General features: G+C 41.5%; 1 protein-coding gene and 1 long non-coding RNA gene across 11 annotated transcripts in view; one reads left to right on the forward strand and one right to left on the reverse strand.

The window, feature by feature from the left end:
• Positions 1–25,119, forward strand: part of col12a1b (collagen, type XII, alpha 1b) — a 148,755-nt gene that overhangs the window by 75,925 nt on the left and 47,711 nt on the right. For all 4 annotated transcript variants that reach the window (XM_013272239.3, XM_013272237.3, XM_013272238.3 and 1 more), the window contains 15 exons: positions 1,618–1,747; positions 2,653–2,792; positions 3,650–3,779; positions 4,784–4,923; positions 5,048–5,177; positions 7,152–7,291; positions 8,885–9,014; positions 9,180–9,319; positions 9,736–9,865; positions 13,607–13,749; positions 18,639–18,768; positions 20,488–20,630; positions 22,107–22,236; positions 24,214–24,333; positions 24,483–24,629. In XM_013272239.3, the coding sequence (XP_013127693.1) occupies positions 1,618–1,747; positions 2,653–2,792; positions 3,650–3,779; positions 4,784–4,923; positions 5,048–5,177; positions 7,152–7,291; positions 8,885–9,014; positions 9,180–9,319; positions 9,736–9,865; positions 13,607–13,749; positions 18,639–18,768; positions 20,488–20,630; positions 22,107–22,236; positions 24,214–24,333; positions 24,483–24,629 (2,023 nt within the window). The remainder of the gene's footprint in view (positions 1–1,617; positions 1,748–2,652; positions 2,793–3,649; positions 3,780–4,783; positions 4,924–5,047; positions 5,178–7,151; positions 7,292–8,884; positions 9,015–9,179; positions 9,320–9,735; positions 9,866–13,606; positions 13,750–18,638; positions 18,769–20,487; positions 20,631–22,106; positions 22,237–24,213; positions 24,334–24,482; positions 24,630–25,119) is intronic.
• On the reverse strand, positions 9,024–25,016 carry LOC106098351 (uncharacterized). Of its 7 annotated transcripts, none has more exons than XR_001224554.3 (5): positions 24,712–25,016; positions 24,423–24,574; positions 24,179–24,327; positions 19,649–19,823; positions 17,882–18,743 (listed from the first exon to the last, which is right to left on the reverse strand). It is a non-coding gene; the product is annotated as an uncharacterized LOC106098351 (long non-coding RNA). The 7 variants fall into 7 exon arrangements; XR_003214327.1 differs by having other exon boundaries at positions 24,456–24,574; positions 24,712–25,012; XR_003214325.1 differs by lacking the exons at positions 17,882–18,743; positions 24,712–25,016 and adding an exon at positions 9,024–9,345 and having other exon boundaries at positions 24,423–24,560.

Consider the following 25,119-nt stretch of genomic DNA (forward strand, 5'->3'; position numbering starts at 1 on the left):
GTTCTAAAGACTGCAGAAGGCTGTAAATGGATGTAGCCACGCAATGTCATTCACTGGTTTGTGGATTATCATTTTTTTTGACATGGTGTGCCCTGATCGCTCTGGGGGTTCTGTCAAAAACACTTGGCGGTGGAGAGATTTCTGAGATGATCCAATCTAAACAGTATTCGAATTATAGTTAAGTTATTTTTTTAAAAAAGCTCTCAAGAGACTATAATCATTTTTGCAGCAGGCTGTAAACATGTTTATTTGCACTGTAAAGCTGGAAGTTTAAACATGGGACTCTATGGGAATAACTCGGTTTTGGAGCCAGCCTCAAGTGACTGCAGTTTTTAGCACTTGCTCCTGGGCTTCATCTCTCTGTCTGAGGTTTAATGTCAGTCGGTGCAGATTCTAAAATGAGCAGTTTTTAGATTGACATTAGCTTATTAAACATCTGAGTCCTAATCAATGTGTTCGCTATTTTCTTTTCCTTTTGCTGACAGGATCATCGCTCTGTGACAAGCTCTCTGTCATCACGTGACACTGACAGACCTTTTTTATGCCTCTGAGGTGTTTTTACATTAGACAAAATGCTGGAGGGAGTTTGGTGAAACTCTTTTAAAGCTTGTAATAAAAAAGTCTGATCAATTTTCAAGGAAACGGCAAAAAAAAAAAAAATCCAAGATGCTCAGCAGAAGTTTACAAAAGACAAAACGATCAAAGGTCTCAGCAGAGATTTGGTGATGTCATGCTTTTTGACAGGATAATCCCGTCACGCAGTTGCCACACAAAACCGTCTAAATCCTTTCTGGCAATGTGAAGCTCGCATTGTTGCATGACATGTTTGTGGGTTTTATATTTCTGCAGTGCCATCAGCACTAAATAACAGCTGCGAATGCAGCCGACAGATGATTTGGCCACTCGGGTTTGTCTCCTCAGAAGCGGCTCATTCATCGTTGTTGATTGCACAACCTTCACCCCTCAATTAGCACATCAACGTTAGTTTTACAGAGGAATTTCAAACTGCTCGACCAAAAGAATCTGACTGCTGCTCGCGTGGTTTCGTCTCTGCTGTAAAAGTAAACAGCAAACAATCTGAAATCTGAAATGAATTCACAAACCAAAATGCTGCGCACACAAAATGTCAAATAAATCGTAAATTCCGGGAAGAAATATTTACCAGAGGAACAGGTGTTAAAGGTGTTATTTGTTTCTGCTGGTCTACGGTGGCCTTGAAAACAACAACAACAAGGAAACTAAAGCAACATTTCAGAAAATGCAATAAATAAAAAACTTGAGGAACGTACAAATATTTCTAGTGTTTAGATGTTTTTCAAACCGCTCCTGAAAGCGGAATAAAAACTGGACCACCGTAGAAATCTAGAGGCCTTGTGATGGTCCAGTTTCAGAAGATTCTTCTGCACTAAAAACAAAAAAGGGATTTTCTTTTTACAAGAAATATTTCAGCTTTTAAAAATTCCCATGTTAGGCATTAAGGTAAGCCATTTTGCGGTTTTCGTGAGACTCAGCTGCTTTCTCAGGAAGACTTTTATTTGTGTTTTGGCCTTGTTGAGGTCAAACATCTGGACTCTCTGGGATTTAGCTTCAGGTTAAATCTGATGCATCTTTTCGTAGGAGACCGTGTCTGAGAGTACCACCACATTCGTCATGAATAAACTGCTGCCGGACACCCGCTACACCGTCACCGTGGTCCCCGTCTACGCCGAGGGAGACGGACCAAGCCTGTCTGAGACGGGCAAGACGAGTGAGTATCGAGGCTTGAGGTAACATGACACCCATAGTATGTTGGTAAAGGTGCTCAGAAGGACATTAAAAAACACCCGAGCCTTAAAGAAACAATTAAACAGAGTCTGACTGAACTGAAAGTTGACTGAGGAGGAAGACTGGCTCGGCTTTGGCTTACTGCTCTTTGCCACATCAATCAATGAGAGACATTTTTAGCAGATTACAATCTTTTCAGAGGAACACGTAGCTGGCCTGAGCTATGTATTATCTTATAACATGTTAAATAGAGACCTGTTTCCAGTTGGGCATTCATCCTGGCAAAAGCAAATTCAAAGACACAGAATATCCCATTTTCTTCCATTTTGCCTCCCTCACCTGGCGGGATGCCTCGTTTGTATTGGCCGTGTGGGTGTTTGTCACAGTGAATAGCAATGAAAGCTTAAAAAAGCAGTGAAAAATGGTGAGGCAAGGTACAAACAACTGGAAATAATGGGTTCAGAGAGCAGCCAGTGCTGATCCCGGCCTTCAAGCCAGTCCAGACTAGACGTCACGTTAATGGAATATTTTCTGTCACTGACGGGAAAATGTGAAGGCAGTCTGCCATTTTCACAGGTTAGAACAGTGATGGTAGATCTACCATAGAGTTCAGTGATTCTCATGCAACATTTTTACGGACAGTACTTGCGACATCTCATTCTTAACATTAAACGTACATTGTAGAGTTGTTACTCCAGGGTCAGAGGTGCAGACGGAGGGCATACTGCAGGATTTTCTCTTTGGAAATTTGTGCAGCTTCACAAAGTTCCCTATTCAAAGACTTTGAAACTGATCACCAGAAACCACTTAACCTCTGACTACACTAAAGATATGTCACTCAGATCCAGGCACTGACTGACTTCCTGTTCTGGCTGTACTTCTGTTCAGAGCCACTGGGCTTTGTGAGGAACCTGCAGGTGACCGATCCCACCACCAGCACCTTGAACGTCCGCTGGCTGCCGCCTGAGGGGAATGTGCGCGAGTACATCGTGATCTGGGTGCCCACAGCTGGAGGAGAGCAGGATGTGGTAAGGATGTGGAAGTTTCTTCTTACTTTAATCACCTTAAAAATCCTTGTGGGCAAAAAGCCAGTGCAAAGTGCTCCTGTGTGTGTAAAATTGGACCTCTGATGAATCAAAGTGAGAAGTCTTGTCTTTAAGGGGAGATCAGGTTGCCATCTTATTTTTTCCTTTCGGCTCTCACTGCGGCGTCGAGTCAGCGGCGTGAGGTTGTTTCCAAGGCAGTTACACACCAGAACGTTCTTTTCTTGGGAAAAGTTGTAAGATCACGATATCAAAAAATGAAAACCACCAGATGATGTTGTTGACTTTTTTTTTTTTTTTTAAATGACGTTTTCTTGCAAATAATGGAAAACATTTGACAGAGGAATAAGATCTACTGAGTCAGGAGAAAGTTTGACTGTTTTCTGTGAAGTTGTGGTGATATCTTGTTTAGTTTCATTACCCCAAAGGTTATGTCAGAAAATGTCGTAAAATAAGATGATTTGATTTCTTTTATTTCATTATCTCAGCATGTTGGCACATTTTAGGAAAATTTGATTAAATGGACAAAGAAGAAGTAGAAATTTGAAAGTGCAGCAGAGGCCTGAAGGAGTGCATGCAAAGGAAGACTTGCTCTCGTTTTTTCTGTCTGAAGCTCCATCCTGTCCCAGGACAGCCTTTAAAGTGGTAGCCCTGTGCAGAAATCCATCTTTATCTCCAAGTTTTAACTGTTCCTGATACTGAGTGAAGCTGCGTCCAAGAAAACATTAAACGGTGACATTGCTCATTCTGAGAATCTGTCTGCGGCTGCCAAAGCGCTCATTTGTTCTCCAGATCAAGGAGTTCATCCAGTTCAAAGTCGTTTCTTCCTTCCCCCAACTCAGGACTCGGTTCCTGGAACCGCCACCAGCACCGTGCTCAAGAACCTGGATCCAAACACAGAGTACACTGTCACCGTGGTGCCCGTCTACCCCGAGATGGAGGGAAAGCCCATGTCCGAAAATGGGAAGACAAGTGAGTCCCGCTGACTGATTTACAGCTAAAACTTGTGGTTTGAAGTAATTTTACTTGTTTTTTTTGTCATATTTATAAAGAAAAATAATGAGCTGCTACATCTACATGGGCCCAAGACCTAATGAAGATGTCTGATTACAGTTGGAAACTCTGAAATTTTAAAATATGAAGTGATGAGAGACATAAATATAAAACTGAAGATTTCTGTCAGATGGTTTTTGTGGGAAAGCCAGCAGTTTACTTGAAAGCATCCTAAATAATGAAAGTACTTCAGATGATTAACAAAGTTTCTTTAACATCCAAAGCTAAATGGAAACACTAAATTTATGGCAGCTTAGTCAGGCTGTTAAACCCAAGTGGGCATTTTCTTTTTGTGCCAGCGCTGAAGACTAAACCCGATATATCACACACATATATCGCAAACAAGTCACATCAGATTTATCACAGACATAGCCTGTGTTAAATTCCACCAGTAAAAAGCAGCAGTCATTGCCCGATTTACATTTGCCTGATATTTCCTTCATGGTTCCCTCCATTCACCTGAATTTAACGGAAGGGGAATGTTCAGAAACGACTGAGCCCATGCACCGTCTTCAGGGTCGGACGCTGTGGCCTTACAGGCTGCTGTTAGGTTTCTGGGCCTTTGTAATGCTCTCAACGACAGCAGTGAACCTGGACATCAGAGTTATGATTAGCATCAGTGTCTAGAGAAGCAGAAAGAGGCCACACTGAAGGTGCAATCCAGCAAATTTAAATCAGGCATAGCAGGAGTCCTAATGACCCTTTGTAGAAATCACAGTTCTCAGAGTTAAACAGTGTTTTTCTTGCTCAGCAACTTTCATGAATGAAGCATGGACTTGATTTGATGTCAGGAACAATCCAAAGACAGTTCAAGTTTAAATCTAAGATCATTTCATGAGTCCCTAGGGCTGGATGCAGGTAGGAAATATTCAGGGAGATTTTAGATACCATGTAAGCGCTAAGTGCCTTTTCCTCCTTCTCAGATCCTTTGGGTGGAGTAAAGAACTTGAAGGTGATCGACCCGACCATCAACACTTTGACAGTGCGCTGGGATCCAGCAGTGGGCAACGTCCGGACCTACAAGGTCTTCTACACGCCCCAACCAGGAGGAGAAGAACGCATGGTACAAAACAAATGCAAACTGTTTTATGGACCAATTTCAGGGCCTTATCTTGGTTCAGTTACCCAGAAAAAGTAACGGTAATCAGGTAATCTGCTAATGAAGGCTTTGGCACTTTGTTAAACAGGAGGAGGTGTCTGGCGGCACCACCACCACCGTCCTGAGGAACCTGGACCCCGACACCGCGTACAAGGTGGCGGTCGTTCCAGTCTACCCAGACGTGGAGGGCATAAGGCAGGAGGAGAAGGGAAAGACAAGTGAGTGGATCACTCAGGGTTTTCACAAAGGGGAACAGCATTTTTCAGATTCCTGGAGGCATGTGTGTGTTGCTCCATAAAGATTCAGCTGACCAAATCTTGTTTCAGACAGACAGACAGGACCAAACAGGAACAGTGGGATTTTCTTAAACCACAGACTATGTAAAAGATGGCATTACCTGGAGGTTTTAGTCCTGGCATTTTGAATCCTCAATGTTAGCAGCGTTTGCAGGCAGTGAGCACGTCACAGTCAGACCTGGAGGAAATGATGACCTCGAGGCTTCTGAACAAGACTTCACAACCAATGGGTGATGTCACTACATCCAATTTTTATAGACGTTTCAGGATTTCTGTCAGTTTAGACAGATGTGGGGAAATTCGATTGCAGAGGAAGTCACATGACATTTCTTTGCACCAACATGGAACAACTACATCAACATAAAACACACTTACAGACATTCATTGCACCGTAGGAATGTTTTGGCCTGTCCACCTGGGCAACCGTTGATGGCATGAGCATCAAAAGGCAGTTTTTTTTTTTATTAGCCATTTCCACTTAGGCCCCGCCCTTTCTGAGTATTTCCCCAGCGATCCCACATGTTTTCATATTCACCATCCAGCGGTGGTTATGCAGTTATTAGCTTGGACTGCTTTGATAATCTGTCCCTGATGGTGCGTTCGAGAGCCCTCTCCAAAGAACGCGTGTTTTATTGCATCTATAAAATTGATTCTTTTCGTGCTATTGTTTGCAAGACTTATTTATTTACGGGATCTTTGTCTGTATTTGAACTTTATTTTTATTACAGCGCAGCACATGACGGAAACACTCACAGACACAGAGGAGGTCATTTTTACAGAAACAGAAAAAAATAGAAAATGAATGAAAAGTAAAACAATATGCTACTGCTGCCCATCTCTCCATAAGTAACATCTCCACTACATCGCCTGTGTCATGTCTTTGGACTGACACACTGGGTTTCCCATCATCATATATGAGTTTTTCCTCTGTTTTTGTGGGTTTACCACACTTTTCACTACACAGTAAGACCAAATGAAGCACAGCCAGTGAAGACAGATGACAGTTTTGTCAAATATGCGATCCTCACCTCCTGCATTTCTCAGAAGTTTATTTTGTCTTCTGTTAAACCTCATAAATCTTTTCTTCTTATATCAGTAGAGGTCGATGTTTTGACTACACATAAATGGTGTTGGCCTCACCGTGAGATTGAGGCTGTTTTTGCTCTTAAAAACAATAGAAAACTTGATTGATGCTTTCTAGCAGAAAGTCTTTACAGATAAGCTTGAGGTACTTCCTTCGATTTCTATCTGTCCTGCATTACCAGAACCATCTGATTGGCCCCAAGTTCATTCTGCACACTTACAGCCAGAGTGATGAAGAGTAAGCTGACTCATAGCACACACCACCAACTAAAAGTGCTTTTATTTAAGTGTTCTTCCCAATAATGTCCTTTTTTTTAACCATCATTTTTACCAGCTGCGTGGAAAACCTGCCAGCGATGTACGGTTTGCAGTCAAATCATGAGAAAAACCACCTTAAAGGTCTGATGTTTTCAGCCAGACAGCAAGAAAATAGTCCCTGTTTATATGAATGCTTGTGGCTCGCAAATGAATGCCAGAAAGTTTAGGCAACTTCCCTGAGTCTGACACATCTGGACACTCCTGATGTGGCAAACGCATCCATCTGGAGCACCCTGCAGGATAAAACAAATGCTAAGGGTTATTTGCAGCAGTTATTTAAACTTTTTTTTTATTGGAGGAATTCTTTAATGTCTAAAAAACAGTTTAATAGGGTTTCTTTATGGAATACCAGAAAGTTTAGACAGGCACAGGAAGGAAAGAAGACTCCTCTGTGACTGACAGCCTCCCCGGCTTTCGAACATCTGGTCCGTCCTGATGAGGTGAACTCCACCCGCCCGGATCGTGTCAGGCTGTGATGTGTCCCGTCTGTTTCAGAGCCTCTGGGCGGAGTGAAGAATCTCCAGGTGACCGACCCCACCGTCAACTCGCTGAGGGTCCGCTGGGACCCGGCCGAGGGCGACGTCAGACAGTACCAGATCATCTACGTCCCCGTCGCCGGAGGAACGGAGAGCGTGGTGAGCTTTTACTGACCTCATAATCCCATCAAAGAAGGCCGGTCAGGTTTTTATAAATGTTAGCAGCTGCTGGTTTTTAAATTATTTCTGTTATAAATGTCAAACCTGTTATGATGAAAGATGAATTGAATCAAATCTGACTAAATTCAGCTGAGTTCAGACTTTTCTCGGGAGCATACGAGTGCACCGAAGCCTTATAGCATCTTCCTTTCATGACACAAAAAACACAATCATAATTCTCACTGGGAGCACAAATTAAAACGCCACGGGATATTTTATGTGCCGCTAATCACTTAAGTCTTCTATAGTTTTATAGCGTCTTTGTTTGCGAGTTGATGCCTAGAACATTAGCAGAGAATGGGCGACTGTGACGAGCTGACGTGAGCAAACAGAGTTCAAGTTAGTTTATCCAAACCCATAAAACCATCGAAGTGCGTGTTTCTGTTTTGTTTTTTTTACAGTATTAGAATAAATGATGCTAGTTTCATTCTCACGCTGCGTGTGAGCTGATTTCAAGAGTTCTGGGAAAATTTAAACAAATGAGTAAGTGGAGACAGAGAAGAGCTGATCATCAGGGAGCCTGCTCACTTCCTGTTAATCCAGCTGTGCCGACCTCTACATCTCGGAGTGAGTTGGCCAAAGAGGATAAAAATAAGTAAGAAACCCCACTATTAAAAATGTACAAAGGCACCCATGTGAAGAAGAAGTGTCTAAAACCAGAAATGGAGACGCAGACTGGCACCAAACATCTTTTAGTGAGATGACCAGGAAGCTGAGTTACAGCTGAACCAGCCAAACACAGACAAGAGGAGAGGGCTTAATCCTTGCTTCGATTCAAAGTCTGAGATGATGACGTTATACTTCAGAATAACACAGATCACTCCTTTGTTTTGGTGAGGGACTCCCTCCACCATTCAGAAGCAGTCAACCATGAGGAGGCACTGAATGTCCTTTAGTTTCTGGCTTCACCGTCACAGAATTCCAAACGGCAGCTGTCGTGAAGTAGCTCACGGAAGTCTCAACGTGGAACTATATCTATAAAATAAATAAATAAATAACAACATGAAGATTGTTTAAAGAAAAACGTTTACCCCATGCAAAGAGGTTTTTGGCTGGAGCAGCTCCGTATGGCCCCATTCATTCTGGATTTCATGAGCAGCCCTCATGAGAGTGGGGGTTCTTTTGTATTTAGAAATTTATGGCAGTAAATGATGGACATTGGTTGGAAAAAAGCGAAGTAAAAACAGTATAATTTTGAGAATTGTGGCCCAAAGCACCTAAAAATATAAGTGCCTTGTTTAAGTTTTGGACTCCACTGAGCCTTGCTCAGAGCCACAGACTGCAAACTTTCCAAAGATGCCAACGTCTGTGGCTGGTTTGGGGGAAAAACCAATTTTAAAAGCTGCTTAATTCCCAGAATTATTGGGTGAGAATCCCTGACTGACTTTAAATGAACAAGTTAGAGCAGATTATATACAATATAATCCTGGACAGTGTTTAGCAAGATGATTTTTCTCACCTTACAGTGATAAATGGAATTACTTAAAGTCACACGTCGTTGCTGATATTTGGTTATTAATTTTCCCTTCACAGACTCAGGTGTCTGGGATTACGACCAACACGGTCCTGAGAGAGCTGCGTCCAGATACTGAGTACAAAGTGACGCTGGTTCCCATTTACCCCGACACGGAGGGAAAACGAGCATCGGAGAATGGAAAGACCAGTGAGTGCATCAAATTCTCTTAGCTTTAATGTATCAAAAACTAACATGACAGTTGCAGGAAGTTTAGCTAAAGAAGTATATGAAACTCAGCAGATGTTGCTTTTCTGTGACATTTGACACTCAAGGAAACTGGTCTGAAATTTAACCATCATGTTGTGCTCACAGAGGCTCTGGGAGGAGTGAAGAACCTCCAGGTCACTGATCCCACCACCAGCTCCCTGAAGGTGCGCTGGGAACCGGCGGAGGGCAACGTCCGGCAGTACCGCATCTTCTACGTGCCTGCATCCGGAGGCGCCGAGGACATGGTTAGAGATCACACTGACTTCCTGTCCTGTCATGTGTCAGAAAGGAGAACTGGGCATTAGCTCAGACAGACAAAGCAGATTCACATCAGCTCATCTGTTGTTGGATACCTTTTTCTGCATATTGGGCATTATTTACTCTGCTTTAACTTGCCCAAAGTTGCTAAACATATCTGCAAGCTGCCTTGCAGCCCACCTACACTTTGGCATTTGCTTTTAATGCTGTTTCTGATTCAACCAGTGTCATGTTTCTCATTACTCTGCCTGTTCTGTATAAGAGGTCCAGCAAGTTTTCCCCCAAAGTCTAATTTTCCTGTTTCTGTGGATGATTACTGCAGAATTAACGCCAGAATGATCTTCCTCAGATTCTCCACTTGTGCTTTCTTTTGACTGACAGCTGTGTTTCTGTGTACGAACAGGAGCAGGTGTCCGGCGGCACCACCAACACCATCCTAAGGAACCTGCTATCAAACACTCCCTACACGGTGACCGTGGTCCCAGTTTACCCCGAAGGAGAAGGTCTCCGCCAGTCAGACAAGGGAAAGACACGTAAGTCGTCAGAACAAGAGCGTTTACAGGTGAACTGCCGCCCTGCCTGTGATAAGGTTTTTGAATTATCTGCAGTAAACATCACAAACTACTAAGAAACAGAACAGCTGTCATTTAAAGTGGCAGTGCTGCAGCTCCAGATGTTGCCGTTTGACAGACATGTCAGTCAGAGCAGGCTTTAGAACTTTTCAGGGCGGCCTGGAAGAGACAAGAGAAAATATAAATGTTCCAGAATGATTTTAAACAGGTGCTGCTGCACATTTTTGGACATCAAAGCATGAAAACATAACTAAATACTAAAAATTATGAGGTTGTAGGGGCACTTTATAACTGCTGTCGGTATCTCAATGGTCTGGATGAAGAAACACTCTTCCTTGAAGAGGAAAAAAAGTTGCTTAAAAAATGTCAGCATCAGCGAATTTTGGTTTTTAAACTGATCACAGAAAACAGATCTGAGCAGCAGGTCAGAAGCGAATGAGTCGAGCTTTGAAGGTATAACTTTGACCTGTTGAGATTCTGCACAAGCGGTGAAGTCTGAGCTTCACTTGAGCAAGATTAAATCCATCACCAGCAGCAAACAAAGGCCAGAGGTCGTGGTTTTAATGGAGAGTTGTCAGTAAACCTTAAGTGGAAACAGAACATTCATGCCTTTGCTGAGATAAATAAAGGATAATATCATCATCTTATTATGTCTCCACTCTAATGCAACCAAGACACAGGTTTAGTGTGTTTGCTGGCCTGCAGTGAACATGAACCCCCTCAACTCTGGACACAAATTACAGCTTCTTTTTAAAGTTTGACACCAGATACATTAACTTTATAGAGAAACCCTATCTTCCAGGTAAACCTTCGTGGAAAAAGTAAAGTACTGCAATATGCAGAATTTGCCAGAACCTTTAAATCAGAACCACCCCCCCACACGCACCTCAGGAGAATTGGATGGAACATAAGAGAAGCTGAAGAAAGTGATTGATAGCAAGGAAGAAAACAAGTTTAAAACTACCGTTTGAAGAATCTGTCCTCCCAGACCCGGTCCTGCAAGCATTTGCAGAACTGCTGGTTTGTCTGCATCTCTGTGGTTTGATGTCCTGTTGGGTTCCTTGGGTTTGTTTCTGCCCACACGGCATGCCACGCTCTGTCAGCAGAAATGCATCCTGGGGTTTTGACATGTGATGCCACTGGAGTGAGGCATGGAAACAATTCCACAGACGAGTCCAGCAGCCAAACTGGAACTGAATATTTTCTGTCCTGTCAGGATAGTTTGGGCGGGGGGGTCGGGGTTTGCACAACCCTTGTCTCATTTTCGGTGTACATGGAGCCTTAACACTCATCGTTTCATTGCTTAGAAATGGTGTTGTGTTGAAATCTTGGAATATTTTTCCCTTACCATCCCTTCGCGGTTAGGTTATTATGGTTAGCTGTCACACACACATGCTGGTTGTGGCAGACAGAAGTTGGTGACTCAGGTTCAGGTAGGCGACGCTCCTTTTGTTTCACGGGTTGAATTCCCAGAAACTGACCCGCAAATACCCGGTTGGATGTTTTTTGTTTGTTAAAGCTGAAATATGAGACAGCAGGGACTAAAGGGTTGGAAGGGTTGTTTTAGTCCTCCGATCATTTACATATCAAGCACTTTATACAGACGTGCTGGCTGCTGCAATAAGCGAACCAGTAGCATCTGCATGCTGGGACATGACACCACCTCTCCATCACGGCGGCAGCAGCAGCAGTGACACACCGGACCTCGGAGTGAGTCACTATCAGAGAATATGAGCCCAAGAGTGACATTAATGAAGTTTTATTACCAGAGTTGGTCCAGTTTTACTGTTTTGCTCCCTGGAGAAATTTGTCACGTTTGGTCTGGACAGAAACAGCAAATTAAATGGCTGTTACAGATTACATAATCTCTCTGAAGGACAGAGTAATTTTGTCCCTGGATGACAGACTTTACAGAAAACAATGACTGTGAAGGTTTCACTCTGGAGGTTTTTACCTTATCAAGGAGGAGGCATCTAGTTTTCCTTTTACTGGCTAGAGCTCCAGATACCGGGGAATACGCACATCTGGTTTGGTTTAAAAGAGGCTTTTGCATAAACCCAAATCTGTGCTACTTCTCTCTCTACACATAGACATTGTAAACTGACTGTCCTGCAGATTTGTGCTGCACTCAGCATTTCATTTCAATCCCGTAGTTTCACAATGATATTAATCTTGGAACACAGATTTTTTCTTCATAAAAGACATTTGTTGTTGTGTTGAACCCATTTTACCAACAAAGTAAATCACATTCTAAAAATAAACACAAATTAAAACACGATTAACAGAATTTAGAAATGATTCAAATAACTTAAACGATGCAATTGTTATTATCTTGTTTGATTATGTAAAGGCTACGCTTCGGAGCATTTCACCACATAAGTTGTAGTCTTACAGCCCTTTGTGACATGTTTAGTTTAGTGTGCATTGAAACACCACAGTCACACAATAACACAAACAGACTAACCGCTGAAGTTAGCCGTAAACCAGCAGGTCTGAAAGCCCAATGAAGGGTTTCAGTTTCTAGTCGGAAAACACTTTAAACGTAACTTTGACTTCAACTGATCATTTTTCAGTTTGCTAATGCTAAAGTTGGTTGGAGACCACAGCCCGACCAAAATTATTGTCACTGTTTACAATGAACTATGATCTCGTTGCCTTTGAAGCGGTTGCTTCAAAGGCAGGCACCAGGTCTTCAACCACTTTGTTCAACCACTTCAACCGCATCGGTTCAGTTCAGTTTTATTTATATAGCACTAAATCACAACAACAGTCACCTAAGAGTGCTTTACATTGTAAAGTAAACACCCTGCAATAATAGAGAGAAAGCCCAACAATCAGATGACTCCCTATGAGCAAGCACTTGGCAACAGTGGGAAGAAAAAACCTCTGGCAGAAACAGACTCATGGAGGAGCGGACATCTGCATCGGGCATCAGTTTGCTATCAGTTTGCAGTTAAACGGAATCAAGTTGGCCATTACATGCAGCCTGTTTTTGATAAATATGGAGGAAATTACAAATCTGTTGCTGTTTACATGCACAGAAATTCCCAAAAACAAAAATCCAGATTAACTACTTACATTTAAAGTCCAACCAAGATTTGAAACAGAAATTCCGAAATTCCTATGCACACACTCAAGACAGCAATTTACCTTCAAAACAGGCAACCTTGTTTTTATAAAGAATCCCCTACCGGTCACGGCATAAAGTAAAAAGTTCTAACTGGGTTTTAAAACCACTCGAGACAATGGAAAAGGAAAGATGCTAACGTACCTGGGACATAAAAAAAGACTACAAGAAACATAAAGATGAAACTCAGAGACCAAAGCCCAAACTATAACATCTGCCTGTTGAAAAGAAGTGAATTCATTTGCGCTTGTAACAGAATACAATAATTCGAAGTCCACTGCATTTCTGAGCTGCTTGAAGAATGTTTTGAAAAAGTTCATTGCTTTTTAAAACTCTAAACTTAAACCAAGGATCCAATCCTCCCTGTTCTGTTCGGCTCTTCACTTACTGACACTGACATTTAAAGGAATGTAATCTCTTCTAAATCCATTAGTTGTCCCGTCAGTTTTAGGCAATAAAGTGAGATGTACTTGGAACAAGCCCTTAGTTTTGATGTTGTGTTGCTAAGTGAGGAAAGCTAACACCTCTCCCTTGTTCCTAACTTCACTTTCTCTTCACCTCTCTCCCCTTTGCAGTTCCACGCATGCCACCCAGGAATATCCAGGTGTACAACCCCACCACCAACACCCTGAATGTGCGCTGGGAGCCAGCCACAGGCCAGGTTCAGCAGTACCGGGTGGTTTACGCTCCCTTTACCGGTGCAAGACCATCCGAGTCGGTGAGTAGCTTTCTGCAGGCAGTTAAAACACAAACTGTCATTAGCTGCAGAATTCTCCTTGAGGGGAGGAAAATCTCTCTGTCTGGTCATGAGGAGCGAAGAATGTGAAGACACAAAAATAACAACCTCTTGTGTCATTTAACAGTCATAAAAGAGTGAGGTTGGATAATATTTTTTTCCAGTGCAAGTCATCATGTTCCAAAAGCTGCAGGTCAGCTCTTGTTAGATATGATGTGCCTCCAGGAAATTCCTGAGATAAGTGGAATTACACTGGAAAAATAGGGAATGATCTTATCCTGTTTTTTTTTTTGTTTGTTTTTAGATAAAGGAGAGATTATGGCTGATAATCATTTTCTTCAATATCAACTAATCGGTCAGCTATTTTTATTTTTAATCAATAGTTTATAAAATTACAAGAAGTATCAGGATTACCCAGAACTCAAGATATCTCTACGGATCATGTTTTTTTCCCCAAAAAGTAGTCCAAACCCAAAATTTAAGGGAATGTAATACATAAAAGCAAATTGACCTTTATAAAACCAGCGTATATTTATACTTTAGCAGAGGTATGCACACGACACGGTCACAAAAAGACTTGGCTTTACCAACGTGAGTCTGCACTTTCTCTTACTTTTTCTCTTGATGTATTATAATGTAAAGTAATAATCCAATCATTTTGTGTTTTGCATTTTCCATCAATGGAAAATCAGCTATATTCTCTAGATTTTTGTCTTTAATTCAGATTTCTGAACATCCCATTTTATTTGATGGCTTGTTTAGGACACCAAACCCAAAGTCTCTGACTTCACTTTGGCTTTCTTCTTCTGGAAAATGCCATTCTTGACATTTGACATGCTGATCTTACTTGGGTTGGTATATCTTTGTGTTCACTTAAATGTCAACTAAGGACTTGGGAATTCAACGTATTTTTGTATTATTGTATTTTTGCTGTTTGTACTCGACTTTCTTTGTTTGCACACCTGCGGTGTTTAGTCCAACTCGATTCGTTTTCCCCCTTGGTGTGGTTCATTTGTGCAGATATGAACACGGTAATCACACTTGGGTGTGGTCCAAAACAACCGTGACCACAACCTCCAAAGGGTCTCAGCGCAGGTAAAAATGAACTCTGGAGCTGTAAGTTTATGGTTTCGACGTGACCTCAATCAAAAGAAACTACCAGGTGTACGTTCCTCGTTCGAGCTATGAAACATCCCGTAGCTACATATGTTTTTTCTTTTGAATGTGGCGAGGTAAATATAGATGTGTGGAGGTCTATACAGCTTGCGATTATCCAAGAAATAAAATGTAAATTCTCCACTAGTCCACAACACAGCACCTTCATCCTGTATTTGCTTTTGTTGCTCCTGCCCCAGACACATCTGGCCAATAAGCAAACCAAACTTCTCACGTGGGTTGTGAGCCTCACTTGGATTTTTCTCAGTGTGAAAAAGAAACCAAACCACATGGAAAAGCTACAAGTTTACAAACTCATCAACTGATTCAAACCAGAGTAAATGAGCCATAGGTGAGAGAACGCACTTAGTTACCACCTTAAGATCTAGGAAGGCTCAGTTCTGGTTTGAGACTTGTTGACTTGACTCGGGACCTCCTTTTCTGTCCTTTTTCCTGACCTTGCTCTGGATTTGTTGTGTTGTTGGATCTTAGTGGTCCTGATTTGGTCTTTTACTTGTGACTTGTGGGTCTCTACTCGGGCCTTGTTGTTTTTGACTCTTCAGAAAGTCTTTTGACCTAAGAGTCTTGACTTAGCTATAAATGCTGGTTCTTGACCTTGTTGTTATTTTTAGCTTGGTACTCATTGCTATTTATTTAGGACATGAATGGAAATCCCTAAACAAGACTTAACTTCTGCTTGTACAAACAAATGTCTTTCACATCACATCACCATACATCTGGCTTTTCTCTAAACTGCACACTATTCCTGTATATTGGATGTGAACTAAATAACCAAACTTACTGTATTTGTTTGCAGTAATTTTGGTAGTTAAGTCATTTTTATCTGTGTTCTCTACATCTGATTTTAAAAAAGTGAAATCAAAGCGGCAGTGTTGCTTTCATTGGGCCGGTCTGTTTCATGCAAACAACAGGTGGTCTCTTTCGCTCGTTCCTATTTGTTTCACCAAGTGCTGATGTTGCGCAGATGTGTGCACAGCAGTAATTATGGTAATGCTCTTAAATATGGAAATCATGACTTGTCGGCTTTTCATACGTCTCCATCAGCACTGATTTAATGCACCAGTGCAAATGTCTGGGTCTCAGGGAGAGAGAAAAAGAAGTTTATTTCCCCACAGAAAGTTTGAACTCTGTGACTGAAGTTTGGAAACGCTGCATGCCGGACGCATCTGTGACTGACGTCACAGATACGGTCGGAGTTCCTGGGGGCCTTAAGGCTGTAATCTAACAAGGCTGTTTTGATGATTAGGATCAGCTTTGAAGATGCTGTGAAGTTAGTGTTGTGTAGTTTATTCCCTGTGGTCTCTGTTTCCTTCTATTTTCACGTTTGTTGTACTTTCGTTTAATTAACTTTGATTTTGTTTTGGTCTGAGAGGAAGTTGGTTTGGCCACAATTGGCCACAGAAAGAAGACACAAAGATGAGTTCAGAAGTACAAAGATTTACAACTCTTGATGACTAATTCAGTCTAAATTATCTAATTTTACATCACAGATTTGTGATTTCAGGCACTGGAGCTCCTCTGAGTATGTTATCATTATTATTATTAGAACTGAGAGGCAGAGATGCTCTTTAAAAGTATATTTTATTCTGGTTAAACTTCAGTGGTTTGCATTAAACAAGTGCTCTATAGAAGGAATAAAATAAGACCAAAGGTATGAGGATGCTTTAATGTTGTTTCCAGATGTGATTTTTTTGTCCTCCAAACACCAATCTAAAGCTGTGGTCAAAACTTCAGTGCTATGGCTGCAGGAGTTTGTTCACATTGAAGAATATCAGTAAGGTCCAGCACTGATGGTGCTGGATGAGAGCAGCCACCTACACCTGACTGGGAATTAACTGGAAGCACATGTTTGTTTAAAATATCGGTATGTGCTGTAGCACTATTAATCTAAGAAACACGTCTATTTACCTTTAGGGATCCCAGTATGCGAACCCATTGGCTAGTTTGCTGACTTGGTCTTTGGGGAACTGGTTGTTAAGAGCTCCCTGTTTAGCCAGCAAATATCCAAGCCAAGATTTCAGTTTCTGTCTGCTGGTCATCATTTAAAAATGCTAATAAATCATCCATCCATTTGGTAAGCACTCATCCAACCTGCTGTTGTAGCTAGAGTCTGTCCTGGCTGTCTTTGAGTACATTCTGGTCAGGTCACCTGTCCATTACAGGACTGGCTAATAAAACCTGACAAAGTGGAATCAGGCGATGTTCATGCTTCTGAATTGCGTTCCTGCAAATCCCATCCCTCCAGACAGAATGTTTAGCTTCATGCTACCAAAGCTTGCACGTACGGATTAATCAGTACGTTAAAATTGGAAACCAAAAAGCTTTTGGTACCAAAACTCATGTTCCTTGACTACAGATTCTGCATATTCATATGAATAAATCTGTTTGTAGAAATTAATGGGATCATGACTGCCTATGAAAGTGCACCAGATGCCTTCCTTAGACATCATCTAGGATGTTATTGGGCATCACTTTGTAGCTGATGGTTGGGAGATAACCCTGTACTGTAATTATCTCCCTCATCATATTTTATTAATGGTATAATTCACTCCCATTGGCAATATCTACAGTTGCTTACATGAAAGTTGAGATACATTTTTATTTGGGACCATTTTTTTTTGCCTGCCATCCTGTTCCGCTTGTCATCTCTATAAGGAGCTCAGTTTCACTGACATGTTGTGATCTCTGGATCATTGCTAATCTCTGCCTGTATAAAAGTAAAATAATTTAAAGCTGGATTAACAACCTTAGCATTGTGAAAGAACATTTAAAAGTTTTTTGTTATTAGTTTTTTGCAGTTATATAGATACATCAGAATTCAAACATCAGTAATGACATCCTGGGAAACTTCTTTTCATGGGCTTCATCTTGAATTACTTACAAATCTATAAATGCCGTATCACCAGCTTGTTCAGTTTGACTCTACTTCTTAAAACAATGAATGCGTCCCATTCAAAAGCCCATCAGTTACCCAGAACAACTGCATACTTTGGCCTCATCATTCAGGTTTACTTCAGCCGATGAAGTACATCCCAGCCCTCGAGAGCAGTACTGCTTTCAGGAAATGACTATAACCTCCAGTCTCGTTTATAATGTTTTAAAAGGTCCGTGTCCAATCCATTGTCCTCACTTTAGAGTTTACTGGTGGGCTTTAACCCCAGGCTAACAGTTGTGCGTGTGTAGGTGTGTGTGTGCTTCCAGTTGTGGGATCTTAGCCACTACATCATCGCTGTGAAACCTATTTCATGCTCCAACATGCCAAAACCTTTGGGCCCAAAACATTTGCTGCAACCAAACCAGTCTCAAGATGAGGGGGAACTCGAGTCCAAGCAGAAGATATATTTCCCATGATGTAACGGCAGAGACTTTAATGGCCCACAAACCAGCTAATAGATGATGTGATAATCCCAGTGACAAGTGACAGTCTGCAGTCACTCGTGTTGTTAGAACACGTCTCCCGCTGACCGATGGTTTGTTTAGCATTTCACCTTCCAAGCCTTTGTTAGTGTTTGAGGAACCATTTGGCAGAAGAAACCTTGGAGAACACTGGATGCAAGATGAGCACTGAGGTCATTATGTAGATTACTCCGGCCAGATCTGTATGTAATGCATGAAGAGGCTCATTTGAATAGGCAGAGCCTCTTTGATGATTATATCAATATGTATTTTGACTCCTGCGTTTCTTCTCCGAAAAGGTCCTGGTTCCTGGAAGTATTAACAACGCCTTCCTGGACAACCTGATACCGGATACTCCCTACTCCGTCAGTGTCACTGCTCTGTACGCCGACGGCGAGGGATCGCTGGTGAAGGACAATGGCAAAACACGTAAGCACAACGACAATCTCACATTCCGATGGTGTGTAGAATCAGATGACTTACTCGCAATAGTTTACATCTGTCGCATGCAGTGATGCAAAACACAATAAGTACAAGCAGATTTAAATTTCTGGTTGCTAACTGCACTCCTCTTAGCAAATATTGGATCATATCATTGGTGATGATCGTAAAACTCCGACTATAATGAACAAATGAGCCCAGAGAGTGCAACACACTCAGCTTTGTATGGAAAAGTAATTATTTAATACCTTTTATAGAAATCCAAAAATGTAAATAAAGACAGAATGTGATAATTTTTTAAATCTCGTAAGCCCATATTTGAACCATAATAGAAAATAGAAAACATATCAGATGCTTAAATTGAGATATTTTACTATTTCATAAAAATCTTTAGCTCATTTAGAATTTTTATGGCAGCAACACATCTGAAAAAAGTTGGGATGGAAAAACAAAAGGCTGGAAAATTAAGTGGTACTAAGAAGAAACAGCTGTGTGAGCATTTTATAGCTTATTGGATTACCTGGAAACAAGTCAGTGATATGAGTGGCACCTTAGAGATTTAGAGTAAAGATCGACAAAGTTTAATATGAAAAACTTTAAATTTAGCTTTTCTAATTTTAGTAGTCATGCAACTGACATATTCTTTGTATTCAGGTTTATTAGTCTCCTTCATCTTTTAGATATTAAAAGCAAACCATGGCATTTAATATAATTTGGTATGAAACAGACAAGTTTACAGAAGTTATGTTAGCATTAGCCAGCTAACATAAGTACACCTTCACTCCCTCCATAGAAGAATAGAGGATAAGAAGCCAAATGCTGATATTTAAGTGCACTTGATTAATTGATCATGAGCAAGTGTGAGCACCTTTATAAAGGCTGAAGTTTTGGCAGGTCTGGAGCATTCAGGTGTGTTAACTCAATGCCACGGTCCTATCAGGGGTGGACGTCCCAGCAAATTCACCCCAGTCTGTCGGGCCATCTGTCCCACAGCTAATGCTCGACCCAAACTGCACAATGATCCCAAGCATGGAAGCAAATGACTGAAAAAAGAAAAGAAATGGCCCAGGCAGAGTCCAGACCTCAACCTGATCAAAGTGCTGTGGTGGGACTTTAAAGAGAGCTGTGCATAAACAAATACTCACAAAAGTCAATGAAGTGAATCAGTGCTGTAAAAAAAAGAGGGCCAGAAGTCCTCAACAATGTTAATGTGTCCAGTTCGTGTGGAAGGGCCTGTACTGATAAATTATATTTTACATTATTGCTGTAAAAAACTACTGAATCATGAGGCGTACTCAGTTTTTCACAGGTCTGTTAATGTGTTGATTCTCGAGTGTAGTTAAAATGTTTTTTCTTCCTTTGGTCATTTTATTTATTCCTTTCTTTATTCTGAGAAAACAGAAAAAAGTGGGCTTTCAGGGAGGGGGCCCTTAAAGAGAAAGAATCTAGTATAACTAAATGCCTTCGTGGGCATCATTATATGTAAATGAGGATTCAACTCTGGATCAAGTAAAAGGTGCTGCGGTAAAGTAAAACTTCAGAACTAGAAATGATCATAGAGGTTAAGTGAGTATATGTATATAGTGTAGCTATAGAAGGATTTAAAGCTATATAGAAATCAAATAATCTTTTATTCATGAATTAGAAAAATATATTTCTGTTTATACATTTACATCTGCTACACTGCTTCTGTTTGATTTGGTGCAGTGCCCCGTGCTGGTCCCAGGAACATGCGCGTGTTTGACGCCACCACAAGCACCCTGACCATCGGCTGGGATCACGCCGAAGGACCCGTAAGACAATACAGGATCGCCTACGCACCCATGACTGGAGACCCCATCACAGAGTTTGTAAGTGAAACTTCAAGCTCATTGACGTCCACGATACCAAATGATCTCAGATAACATCAACACGTTACTGGTAACAGTGCTAAAGTAGAGCAGTCGTCCCAGAGAAGGAGCCAGTCAGTACAAATTTAAAATCAGGCATTTGTGATGGCCACATTTCCAACATGGTTTAGTGGCCTGTTTGGGGGTAAATATACTTTCCTTCGCACTCTGATTACCTGCCTGTATTGTCTGAAGGAAAGCTGGTTTTACCCTTGCAGAAACTAAACTACGCACACTGATGAAAAAATTTTTAAAAACTACCTCAGAGGCTGAGAGATTTTGGTGAAGTCATTTCGGAGGAAATGCATCAGACCCACTAACCTCAAGTGTATTTCTTACTCTCTGTTTAACCCATAAAAAGGGATTAATCTCAGGTGGTGATGTGTTTTGTTTTGGATAAACTGGCCGCAAACCCTCGCCATTCACCGCTCGCTGTGACGTCCTCCTCGGACTATGCGGTGAAGTCACATCTCAGGATTCCCTCGCCTCATTCAGGATATAAATCACAGATTAGGGAGACTAATTACAGGCTCAGTTAAACAAACAGTATAATTTGGGGCATAATAGCGTTATTAATAGTTCTGAATAATAAGTTGGAACGATGGTGGAGAGCGGAGATGGCCCAGCTGTGCTTTCCTTCTGCTCTGAGTGAGTCAGCTAACTACAGCAGAGGGACGCCGATGAAAGGAGTTCTCCAGACTGGGACTGACCAAAGAGCCCACGATTATTATTTATACTGATGTTGGTACACAGTTTCTATAATCCCACCGAGAAGCAATTTTCTGCCTCACGAGGCTGAAGAAATTATTATTTCCTGTTTATTGGAGAAGTAGTCTTCTAAAATATTAAAGCCTAAAATGTAAAATTGTGCACCACCAAAACTGTTTGTATTTTTCAGGCTCTTCTCTGTATCTTACTGCACAAACCAAATTTATTAGCATTAAAATTTGGAATAAAAGTCGGCTTAACCCAAATTTAACTTTAATTTAATTGATTTTGATTACCATTTCTCATTTAAACTAATATTTGGGTCCTTGATTCAAATTCCAGGTGAATCCAAATGGGTTTCTATTATTTTACTTTTATTTAAACAGGGCATGTACAGAGCATGACACCCTTTGTCCTCAGATCTTTGATTTAGAAAAGAGGAAAACTCCCCAAAAACTGAATAACAGAGAAAAAGAAGCAGAAATCTCCAAAATCATACATACACAGACGTGTGTGGAAGGAACTCTGTGGAAAGCAGGTGTGGCAGTTTTTCCTGTGACTGGGAGCGCTGGGTCAGCTCCGCTCACCAATTACACATACCATGTGCAGCAGATGTGCAGACAGCAAAGCAACTCAGGACTCTCTGGGTGTAAATCTTTGCTGACTGATTTATGCTTTTTCTTCTTCGGCTACTGAAAATCTCTGACTTTGTGCCGTTTGGATCTTCAGACTGTGGTTCCAGGAAACAGAAACAATGCCATGCTTCAGAATCTGCTCCCAGACACCCCATACAACATCACTGTGGAGGCCATCTACGCCGAGGGGCCTGGAGGATCCCTCAACGGGAACGGACGTACAAGTAATAAAAACCTCTCTGAGTTTTCTAGCAAACGCAGATTTTCAGAAATGCTGGTTGTCTTGTGATATTACACAATTCCCTGCAGCTGTCACAGGGTTTCTGCACATTTGGCCTCATAGCTGGGCTGATTCTAGTAAACAACAGGCTTTCTCTAGAAGGCAAATTTTACCCCTCAGCAGCCATCTTCCAAGTTATTTAAAAGCTTCCAACTAAATTAACAAGGAGAGATCCATGACTTTAACTGCAATAGCCAGCAGTATGTAAAAACTCCACGTATAGAATCAACAGTCAAGTTTGATTTAAACAGAAAGCTCAATATTTTGTTTTTGTTTTACCCAAAATAAAGTTTTTAAATCTTTTTCCTGCAGGTTATTCTGTATGTCTGCTACACATGCTGAAGCCTTACAACATGGCTGTTTCATTAACAGAGCAGATGTAGCTACCTGTATCACTGCTACAGTAACAAGTAGATATACCTGCTGCTTGCCTACTGTGTCGAAACAAAGTGATTAGCTCAGATGTTTTCTGTGGCGGCCCCTGATTGGCTCTTTGCGGGCAGAGAGGGGAATGCTTCCATCTTTGGTCTTACAGAGTTCTCCTTAGATATACATTTTTAAACTTTCTTTCATTACTTGTTTTCAAACATGATATTAATCTAGTTTGATTAAGTCTATCAACCATCTATCGGAGAGTAGCAAAAAAATCCCCCTTTTATATTTCCTACTTTTGACTTTGATATTGACCGTCTGTTAGGTGTGGGTTAGGTGTGGGTCAGTTATCAGGGTCTGCATGTGTTAGTGTGAAGAGTTTGGACTTAAAGGGGAGAGCACTCGATCGGCGAGCAGTAGGCTTAGTTATACAAAGAGCAGACACTCAGAGTGTGTGTGTGTATGTACCTGTTTCAATATCTTTGTGGGGACCAAAAATTGGAACATTACTGTGGGGACCAACAGTCACTTGTGAGGACAAAGGTGACATAAGTCATTTTTGAGACTCAAAATGTGGTTTTAGTGTCAGGGTTACATTTATTTTATGGTTAGGTTTAGGCTGAGGGTTAGGGTTAGGCATTCATTTTTGATGGTTGGAGTTAGGGTAAGCGGCTAGGAAGGCATTATGTCAATTGGATGTCCTCACTAAGATATCAAAACGAGAATGTGTGTGTGAGGCACTTTCAGGCATCTGTCCAATTCTGGACACACACCAACTGGCTTCTTCAACAAAGCTAAGACCCAAATCTAAACACCTCTATTACATAGGATGAATTTTATAACCTGACTTAAGGTTAAGGCTCATTCCCGACAGCCAGAAAGGAAGAGGCTGATTTTTATTATTACTGAGAAAATGTCCCTCTTTTTTTTTTTTTAATAATGCTCTGTGGTTTTAAACAACCTACAGGTATCAAGTTAATGAAAGGCTAGGGGGTTGTTCTAGCGTTTAACAGCAGCGAGAAGACGGCGTGACAGCTTCCAAACTCTGAGCTCACTGAAAACTTTGCCACAGTAGGTGTAAAAGGCTCCCTGGTGTGTGGACGGCTGATATTTACGGTTCAGTTAAAGGAAAGAAAAACAGCCAAAATAAAGTTCTGTGTCATTTAAATGCAAGCTACAAATTAGAAATTCATTAGTGCTTCTGTTTCTGTTTTGTTGCGCATGAAGCTGCAGTGGATTTAGTTAAAAAAGCCAGAAATTCTCCTGCTGCTCTCCCCTCTCCACCCAAATGATAAACCTCCTTTCTGACTTTATGGGGCCATAATTTACTAAATTAGCTTTAAGTTTTATTAAAAATGACTTGAAACTTGCGATTCAAGGCTCATCAGGAAAGTCAAAGAGTTTAAGCTGGCAGAGTCACTTTTGCAGCCAGTCTAAGTGGCCGCTAGAGGAACTGCAGTTTTTTGGTACTCGCACATTAGCATCATGTTTTAGGTCTGCATGGTGATGCTTACCATGTCTAAAATTCGATGCCTCCTCCGTGTCACAGTCGACATGTTGGGTCCCAGAAACCTTCGAATCTCAGACGAGTGGTACACACGCTTCAGGGTGGCCTGGGACCCCGTGTCTGCACCCATCCAGGGATACCGGCTGATCTACACCCCTGCAGGTGAGCGTTAACAAAACCATTGCGGTTAATCAAACATGTTTCTCTGCACACACATTGTGAATAATGTCTTGGTTCCTAAAAGCTGTCACCTGATTTTTACTTCTCGTCAGTTTCTCACTCACTTCTCATTCCCCGCTCTGTGTTTCCAGGCATGAACCAGCCCATCGACTTCTTCGTTGGAGACGTGAGCTCTTACACTCTGACCAACCTGCAGCCTGGAACCACCTACGACGTCAAAGTGCTGGCACAGTACACCAGCGGCGTGAGCGCGCCGCTCATTGGCCAGGGGACGACACGTACGTACAGGAACCGTATTTAGACGCACAAACTGCTGATTTATTTCAAATGTCGCTCATAATTGTTTCTTAAAAAACTCACTGGACCTCAGCGTCCTCTCGTTAACCCCTCCTGACGTCCGGTCACTTCTGACACTTTAACTTCAGACCAGAGAAAAATCCCAGGATTTATCTGATGTCTTTTCAGTTGTTCAGATTTATTTCTGGCTGACTGAGATTTGGACTTAAAGGCATGTTCACACCTCTTTACTCTTTAGTCTGGTTATATTGGCCTCAGGTGTTTTTTTTGTTTGGGCCGGAGACAGTAATCACTCTCAGGTGTGGAACAAAACAGCTACACCAGGAGCCCGGAAAAGAAATGGAATCATGAAGTGAAATACCAGTCAAGTTTCTCTCTACCTAAAGTTACTCACCTGGTTCCCTCAGGCAGTGCAGCTAACAGATTATCAGGTGTACTTCCTTTTTTAAATTTTTTTTTATTAGCTAAACA

The sequence above is a fragment of the Oreochromis niloticus genome, linkage group LG15 (genome assembly GCF_001858045.2).
Source record: "Oreochromis niloticus isolate F11D_XX linkage group LG15, O_niloticus_UMD_NMBU, whole genome shotgun sequence".
In the NCBI taxonomy this organism is placed as follows: Eukaryota; Metazoa; Chordata; class Actinopteri; order Cichliformes; family Cichlidae; genus Oreochromis; species Oreochromis niloticus.